Below are 9,408 nucleotides of genomic sequence, written 5' to 3' on the forward strand. Positions count from 1 at the left end.
CCCCTCATTTCTCCCTCTGTGGATCAAGTTCAGTTGATGCTAACTCCCCAGTTTCTCGGGGTCTCACGCCTCTTGTACTCAGCCCTGAGACAGCCCCTCAGGCCGTGCCGTCTGTAGTGGGGGTTCCAGCGTGCTCATTCAGTTCCTTTCTGCTGCCAGAGCCATTTTTCTACTTCTTCTTTGGGTCCTTCCACAGCTGCCAGCTGAGCCCCTTCCCCAGGCATCTGAGCCTGGCCGCCGGGCTGGGTGCAGTGTCTTCTGGGAGCTCACAGCTGCGGTTCCTTGGTTTACAGTGCTCTGCATGCCTCTGCATTTTCGCATGAGTTTCTCGTGCCCCAAACATCCGTTTCTCCCTTTTTTGTCCATGGCCACCTGCTTCTTTCCCACAGAAGCTGGCCAGAGGCCTCCTTCCCTCCCTCCCTGGTTCACCACTCACCCCTTCTCTTTCCCTTTCATCAAAGACTGGGAGTACCCCTCTGGGTCCCCATAAACACAGGTCTGTCCAGTGGAGGTGTTCTAGGACCCTTGTGGTCCCGCTGCCACTCATTTCCTCTCCCCAGAGACAGTGTTGCAATTTTTTTTTTTTTGGTGCATGTTTACCCTTCTAGAGGCTAGTATTTGCATATATAAGCTAATATGTATCTTTATTTCCATATAAGTAATAGCATATCACATAGAAGGATCATCTTGGTCTTTACTGTTAAAATCACATCCTGGAGATCTTTTGTATCACTTGTAAGGAGCGTCCTTGCTCTTTTTGACAGCTGTGTAGTACTCCATCCCATCAGTGGTTGGCAGACTACAGCCCGTGGGCCAGATGTAGCGCGCTCCCTGCTTTTGTACAGCCCCTTAGCTGAGAATGGTGTTCACAATCATTTTTAAATGATTGCACGGAAACAACTATGATTTCATGATACATGAAAATTATATGAAATTTGAATTTCAGTTTCTCTAAATAAAGTTTTATTAGAGCACAACCATGCCGAGTGTTTTCATGGTTTTAGTGCTACAAAGACAGAATTGAGTAGTTCGGTTACAAAACCAAAAATATTTCCTCTCTGGCCCTTTGTAGGAAAAGTTTGCTGACCCTTGGCTTTCTGCCATTGGTTCTGGGACCTGAGCATGCATCAAGATCACCTGGAGGGCATGATAAAATGCAGATTCTCGGGCCCCCTGAGTTTCTGATCCAGGAGGTCTGTGGTAGGGCCTGAGAATTAGCATGTCTAACAAGTTCTCAGGTGATGCTAATGCTGCTTTGAGAACCACTTTGAGACCACTTTGAGAACCACTGTGTCACGTGGGTGGAGCACCATTGATTTAACTGGTCCTCTTTTAATGGACGGCTATGTTGTTTCAGGTCTTGGGCCATACGGATTGTGCTGGGTCGAATGACTCGGCACTGGGCTCATAGTTCATGTGCGAGCCTGTCTGCAGCGGATTTCTAGATCAGGGGTCTCTGGGTGCTGTAGGCCTTCGGCCTTATCTGGCACATCAGTCTCCACGCTCAGCGTGCCTGGCAAACATTTGTTGAATAAATAATGGAGTGATTTCCCCACAGCTGACTTGCGGTTCTAGAACCTGTGTTAGAAGCCAGGTCTTCTCCCAAGGCTGCCACCTGTCGTGTGTCCTCCATTATTCCTTCTTTGCGGAAGTGAATTTTAAGAGCCTGTCTTTGAAGCAGGCAGAGAATCGTAAGGGTATCTGATGCAGTGGTGCGCCCAAGTTCTAACTTCTGAAGGTACTAAATCTGGGAATCAGTTCTGTGTAGCTCAGAGTGGAGAGCGAACACGTGTACATACTCCTCATAGCTTTTATCCTGCGATTGTCATTGTTTACAAGTGACGAAATCGAGGCACCCAGCGATTGAGGATGTGACCGAGGATCCAGATCTGTTGGGTCTCTCGTGTGCCCGCAAACCGGCAGGGGTGGTGGTCTGACTCCTGAGCCCAAGGCTTGGGGGTGTGGGACCCCAGGATTTTGGGAGGAGCATTGTTAAGAGGGGAAAGACGCACGGAGGAACGGGCGGCCCCAGAATAGGTCACCGGGTAGTGTTTTAAGAATGCCGTTTCTTAGGAAGGAGTACATTCGCTACTGAGAGCAGAAAGTAGAAAGCTCCTAGCATGGTAAAGGATTTTCAGAATCTTCCAGATACCTTCCCTGCCCCCCAACACTTCTCTGCTGCTTTCATGGTGGAGAGAAGACCAGGGGAGAGGGGTTGCTTTCCAAGACGGCCGTCATGTCAATCTTGTCTTCTGAAAACTCCCAGATACCTCTGGCTGAGGGGGAGATCTAGACCAGCACTGTCCACCAGAACATTCTGCTTGACGGAGATGCTCTGTGTTCACGCTGTCCAGCAGCACGGTGGCCACTGTCCTCACTGGGGCTCCTGAAATTGTGGCCAGCACGACCGAATTTTTACTTTTATTTTAGTTTATTTAAATGCAAACGTAAAGTTTTATTTCACTTCAGTTTATTCAAATGTAAAAATCAGTACTTGATTCTGTTATTGGAAAACCTTTGTATGTTTGGAACAATTTGGGAATATTTTCAATGATTCATTTTATGAAATCTACCTGTCTAGATTGAGCGTTTCTGATGAAAATTTAGCATCTGAGTTGAGGCAGGCTGCATGTGTAAAACAATGGCATTTCAGAGGCGTAGTGTAAAAAATCCTGTCGAGTACCTCATTAGTAATTTTTTAGTATTGCTTATATGTCGAAGTGAAGATTTCGGATATACTGAGTAAGTAAAATATATTGAATTTTATCTGTTTCTTTTTACCTCTCTAGAGAAAATTTAAAATGCCATATGTGGCTCATGTTATATTTCTATTGGATAGCGCTATTCTAGACCCTACACGCCCTGGTTGGCCAGAGGGACGAGCTATATGGTTTGTCATCACCCTTGATCTTTACATGAAGTAGGGACAGCTGAATAATTCTTATTGCACTGTTTGTGCGGGTTTTAGTCCTGGCATCACCTCCTCTGGGAAGCCTTCCATGATCACCCTAATGGCTTGTTTCTATGAGCTTTTCTAGCCCCTGAAGCTCTCCTTGATGGCGTCTTCCTCGTTTATCTTTTAAGTTGATTTGGGCAGTTCGTGGTGACTACTCGCCTGTGCGATCTAGGGCAGCATCTGCTCTATTCCCTCCAGGACTTCCAGTACCTGGAACAACGTCTGGCATGGAGCAGCAGATATTTGCTGAAGGAGTGAAGGAAGGAAATTCTCTGTAATGAGCTTTCTCCAGGTTGTCACTGCGTGACAGCTATTTCATTGTTTCCTTAGGTCCGAGTCACCTGCTTCTTCATTACACATATATTTGAAAGAACAAAGACGGTAAAACTGTAACATAGCAGTTCGAGCGCAGACTTTGCATTTGATTGCAGGCTCGTGATCCTAGCCACCGCTGAAACAGCCTGTGTGAGTGTTGGTTTGCTCATCATGAAAATGGGCCTAAAAAAAGGCACCTCTACTGGAGCTAATTTTTGGAATTCGGCGGAGAACGTGTGCTCCAGAGCGTGGGCCAAATGCTTTACACAGTAGGTGCTTAGAAAGTATTAGCTGTCACAGGGTCCCCCTCCTCCTCCTGCTTCTCATCGTCCTTCCCTACCTGTGTGTAGAGTGGCGATTAGCCAGGTGCCACTTATTAAGGACTCAGAGCACCCGTTGGTTCCACCTAGAGGCATTAAAAGCCAGCAGAAGGCCCAACACCTATTTCTGGCGCCATTTCTAACATCCTCTGGGTAATTTCTGTCCCAACAGTAAATTGCTGTATTGTCTTGGACTAATAGGGACACATATGGCTTTAATGAGTTACAGTCATTGGAGATTAAAAAAAAAAGGCAATTCTTTATTGTTCCCTGCAATTATAGTCGTTTAATCTTTTTTTATAACAACTTTATTGAACTATAATTCAATAGCATACAATCCACCCGTTTAAAGTTTACGATTCAGTGGTTCTCAGTACATTCACAGGGTTGTGCAGCCATTATTACAGTTGGTTTTAGAACATTTTCATCTCTCCCCAAAGAAGTCCCTCCCTCAAGCTGTCACCCTCCACCCCGCTCCCCAGCCCCTCAAAACCACTAATCTACTTTTCTGTCTTTATAGATTTGCCCATTCTGGACATTCCATGTAAATGGAATCATACCCGGTTATGGTTTTTCATGAGAGGATTCTTTCACTGAGCATCATGTTTGCAGGGTTCATCCACATCGTAGCATGTGTCAATGCTTCCTTCCTTGTTATGGCCGAATAATGTTCCTCTGTGTGGATGGGCCACATTTTTTGTATTCATTCATCCGTTCATGGACATTTAGATCGTTTCCACTTCTTGGCTGTTATAAGTAATGCTGCAGTGGGCATTTCTCTCCGTGTTTCTGCGTGGATGTGTGTTTTCATTTTCCTTGGGTGCATACCTAGGAGTGGAATCGCTGAGCCATGTGGTAACTGTTTGTTTAACTTTTTGAGGAACCGCTAGACTTTCCCACGGTAGCCACACCATTTTGCATTCCCGCCCATAATTTCTCTACATCCTTGGCAACACTTATTATTGTCTGACTGATTTTAGCCACCCTAGAGGGGGTGAAGCAGTACCTCATCGTGGTTTGCATTTGCGTTTCCCTGACGTCTAACAGCTGGTTAATCTTTGAATGCACGCTCATGTCTGATCTTGGGTCTGCCCCATCCTGGAGAAGATGGTGGGCAGGTGTTCTTTGCACCTGTACCAGTTTCATGTGCGTGCGTGCGTGCGTGCGTGCGTGTGTGTGTGTGTGTGTGTGAGAGAGAGAGAGAGAGAGAGAGAGAGAGAGAGACAGACAGACAGACAGACAGACAGACAGACACAGAGGAAAAGAGGGAGAAGGAGGGAGGGAGAGAGAGAGAATTAATAGAGCGTGAGCTCAGGCTTCAGAAGCCCTGATCTGTGGCTGAATCTAAGCCGTATGTTGCCAAATAAAAGACGTGACACCCAGTTAAACTTGAATTTCATAGAAACCATGAATAATTTAAAAAGATAAGTATATCCCAAACATTGCACGGGATATATTTATCCTAAAAAAGTACTTCTTGCTTATCTGGAATTCAAATTCTTATTTGCCAGATCTGGCAACCCTGCCTGCTACCAGTGGGCTATGTGCCCTTGGGTGACTGGCTCTGTCTCTCTGAGGTCCAGGTTTCCCATCTGTGGGGTGGGGATGGGGCTCGTTCAGAGGCATCAATGGCTCAGTGCCTGTAGAGACCTCTGTATGTGGATGCTGCTGATGTGACCGCAGCCGGGAGCTTCAGTCTGGGCTTGGGTGGCACTAGTGTATGGGGCTGGAACTGGTGTCCATAGCCTCTCTGAGCTGCCTCCCAGCTTCTTAGTGAGTGAGTGAGTGAGTGAGTGTGTATGTGTTTTCTCTTGATTTAGTCTAATCTGTATGGAATGTGACCCAGGAACATTGATGCTTTGTTTTCCCCAATTTTTTGCTTTTTTTTTTTTTTTCCTAATTAGTGCTTCTTTTGCAAGTCATTCGCAGGGTACATTTTTAAGAGGATTTACTACTATTCTCTAGAACAATTTGTTTGCCTCAAAGATATTGGGGGAAGGTTTAATGTCTTGGCATAGCATAAGTAGTGGTTGTGTACTTAGCCGTATAGTCCAGGTCTGTGGGTTGTGTGTATATGTTTGTGTGTGTGCGTGTTGACAAGGAGAAGCTGTCTGATGAGTTTGATTCTGATGAATGTTGAGAATAAGGGGCATGAGAAAAAGAGAAAGATCCAAATAGATATATGGAGGAAAGGAAATCAGAGGAGGCTGCCGGGAGGAGATGGCATTTGAACTGGCTCTTGAAGGATAATGGGCTGGATTGAGAAATAGGGAGCTAAGGTATAAAGGGCTTTGATAGCAAAGAGGAGGAGGGCTCCCCTATACAATACAGTAGCCATTAGCCTCATGTATCTATTTGCATTTAAATTAACTAAAGCGAGGTTAAATATTCAGTTCCTCAGTCTTTTTAGCCACATTGAGAGTCACAAATGGCTGGTGGCTCTCAGAGTGGGTAGTGAAGATATAGAACATTTCCGTCATTGCAGAAAGTTCTGTTGAACAGCATTGGACGAGGGCAAGGGTGGCCAAACTACAGCTCGAGGGCAGCACTCTGGCCTGCTCCCTTTTTTTGTAAATAAAGTTTTATTGGAACGCAGCCGCATCCGCTCATTCACATATTGTCTCTGGATGCTTTCGAGCTGTAATGGCAGAGTGGCGTAGTCTCACTGCAGACTGACCACAAAGCTGAAAATATTATCTGTGCCTTTATAAAAAATGTTTGCCCACACTTGGTCTAAGGGAATGAAGGCACAGAGCCTAGAGATGACTGTGATATGTTTGGGAGAAATAAACAACAAAAGAGCTGACATTAATGAGCACCTACTATGTGCGAGGCACTGCTCGCAGGCCTGTCCTGCGTTATTATACCCATGAGACAACACAGTGCGTTGGAGATGTGTGAGTGGTGGCCAGACCTGTCTAGCGTGGTGTGGGGCGGAGCGGGGGAGGTGGCGAAACTTGAGGGCAGCGAGAGGAAAGTGCAGGTCACGGGGGGCCATGGCAGGCATCGGAGCCCGGGAGGGACCACCTGCGGGAGAATGGGCGCACTGGATGTTTGTGAAGGAGAGATCAGGCTCGCCGGGAGGCCTTTGCCACGCCCAGGTAAAAGGTAATGAGGCCTTGGTTGCCTGCCTGGAAGGGAGGCAAGTTGAGAAGGAGAGTCAATGAGGTATGAAAATTGACAAACAGATTCAGCTGTCCTTGCCCCATTGCTGATGTGGGCACCTTGATCCCCATAAATCCATTTCCTGAAGATCTTCAGTGTTGACTCGGGGGAGGGCTTGGCTCTCCTGTCCGCTTCTGCACCTGCCGCATTACTCAATCCCCTGTAATCTCAGCGTCTCCATTACGTCACGTTGCCTGCAATGATGGGAAGACTTCTAGCAGGTGCTGCCAAAGGAGTTATTTTCCTTGCCTTTCGAAAATGATTACTTAGGCACAGACGCTTTACAGGAAAAGCCACTCGCCAGGGTTGGCTATGGAATTTGCGAGTCTCAGTGCAGAATGAAACATGGGGCCCCTTGCTCAGAAATGATGAAGGGTTTCAGGATGGATGGAAGAGCTTTCAGTCAAGGGCAGGGCCCTTCTGGGCAGGTTTGGGACTCAGATCGCGTGCCCACGAACCTGGCCCTGCCGCTGATTCTCATCACCCATCCGTGGCGTGTTTGCTCACCTGCCACGCTCTCTGTCTCTTTTCACTTCTAGTGTGTCCCGGCATGGATATCCGGAACAACCTCACGAGGCTGCACGAGCTGGCCAACTGCTCGGTCATCGAAGGACATTTGCAGATACTGTTGATGTTCAAAACGAGGCCTGAGGACTTCCGAGACCTCAGTTTCCCCAAACTCATCATGATCACTGATTACTTGCTGCTGTTCCGGGTCTATGGGCTGGAGAGCCTGAAGGACCTGTTCCCCAACCTCACGGTCATCCGGGGCTCCCGTCTCTTCTTCAACTACGCGCTGGTCATCTTCGAGATGGTTCACCTGAAGGAGCTTGGCCTATACAGCCTGATGAACATCACCCGGGGCTCTGTCCGCATCGAGAAGAACAATGAGCTCTGTTACCTGGCCACCATCGACTGGTCACGCATCTTGGATTCGGTGGAGGATAATTACATCGTGCTGAACAAGGACGACAACGAGGAGTGTGGGGACATCTGTCCAGGCACTGCGAAGGGCAAGACCAACTGCCCTGCCACCGTCATCAACGGGCAGTTTGTGGAGCGGTGTTGGACTCACAGCCATTGCCAGAAAGGTACGTGGCATGTGCGGGGTTCTAAGCTATCTCTCGTGTCTTGTTCGTTAGAGAAGCCGGAGGAATTCCCTAGACCAGGAGGCGGCAAACCTTTTCTGCAAATGCTCAGATATTAAGTACTTTAGGCTTTGCGGGCTGTGCAGTGTCTGTCACAACTACTCAGCGTTGCCATTGGAGCGGGAAGGAAGCCACCGGCAGCACATAAACGAGTGTGTGTGGCTTTGTTTCGATAAACTTTATTTACAAAACTAAATGGTGTGCTGGACAGAATGTTCTTCTTGCTTGAGAGAGAGGTAGGCGTGGACGAGTATAGACTTAGTTGTAGAAAATACAAACTTATTCCTTACCTGATTATAGAAATAACATTGCTCATGGTAAATGTTTGGAAAAAAAAAAATGCACAGAGGAAAAAAAAAGCAAAACAGCAATCCTTATTCTACACTTTTGGCGGGGGTCTTTCTTCTAGTGGTTCTATTGTGTTTTTAGTTTCCTTGTCGTTGGACATTAGATTCTTTCCAGTTTTTACAAAGAAGAGGACGGACATTTGGGGGCCAGAGCTCTATTGAGCATTTGTTTCTTTAAGCCTTGCTTTTCTAGAAGTGAAATTTCTGGGTCAAAGGTTCTGGATCCCGATTGCCAAATTGCTCTCCGGAAACGTCCTACCAGCCAGTGCTCCTCCTAGCCTTGGCTGAGAGGGAACACCTTGGGCAGCTCTGAGTGTTGTTTGGAAAGTCTTTCATAATTCATGGGAGGGAGGAGCCGATGTGTTGTCACTGTTCTATTTGCATTTCTTTGATTGCTATCGGGGTTGAACCTTTTAAAACATGTTTATTTATCATTTGGGTTTTCCTGTTCGTATCCTTCGTCCATTTATCTCTTAGGACGTTAGTGTTTTTTGAAATATTAATCCGTATGCAGTTTTCACAGATGAAGGCTATTAACCCTTTGCCAGTTGTGTTTTCGGACATTTTTGTTCAAATGCTCTAGATGTCAGTTGCCAGAGAAGCTTTAAATATTTATGGAGTTTAGAGCTGGATTTCTGCGTGCTTCTCATGTTATTTTATGCTTAGGGAGTGCCTTTCGATCCATAAAATGAATGTTCCCCCCCCCCCAAATTTTCTATTTCAGTTTTCGTTGTTATCGGTAACCAAATTCATCCTGGACATGTGGGATATATTCGTGTGTGCGATTCAAAGGGGTGTCCATTTCCCCCCAAATAACAAGTCGGGGTCTCAGTGCCGTTTATTGTAGCCATCTGCCCCGTCATTGTTGATTTGGGTTCTGGGTCTGGGAATCCGTAAAGACATCTGTCTTTCCTTGCGTCACGGCTGTTGCCGTTCTAATCAGTGTAGTTTTATAATGTTTTGATATCCAGGGAGGCAGTTTCCACACACACTTGTTGCTTGTTTATTATCTCATTGAATTTTTCATACGTTGTGAAATGCCCTGGGAAGAATTAGTGAGCGTGAGATCAAGGTGGAAGACAGTGAGTGGATGGGTTAAGGGTTATATCACAAAAGACAGGGGAAGGGAGAAAGGAGGGTTTTCTCACCTGAGCCTA

The 9,408-nt window shown here is 46.6% G+C and overlaps 1 protein-coding gene across 1 annotated transcript in view; it reads left to right on the forward strand.

Moving 5' to 3' along the window:
* Positions 1-9,408, forward strand: part of INSR (insulin receptor) — a 114,045-nt gene that overhangs the window by 1,190 nt on the left and 103,447 nt on the right. The window contains exon 2 of the mRNA XM_023524818.1: positions 7,120-7,847. Coding sequence (XP_023380586.1) covers positions 7,120-7,847 — 728 coding nt within the window. The remainder of the gene's footprint in view (positions 1-7,119; positions 7,848-9,408) is intronic.

This window comes from Pteropus vampyrus, unplaced genomic scaffold (assembly GCF_000151845.1).
Source record: "Pteropus vampyrus isolate Shadow unplaced genomic scaffold, Pvam_2.0 Scaffold496, whole genome shotgun sequence".
NCBI lineage: Eukaryota > Metazoa > Chordata > Mammalia > Chiroptera > Pteropodidae > Pteropus > Pteropus vampyrus.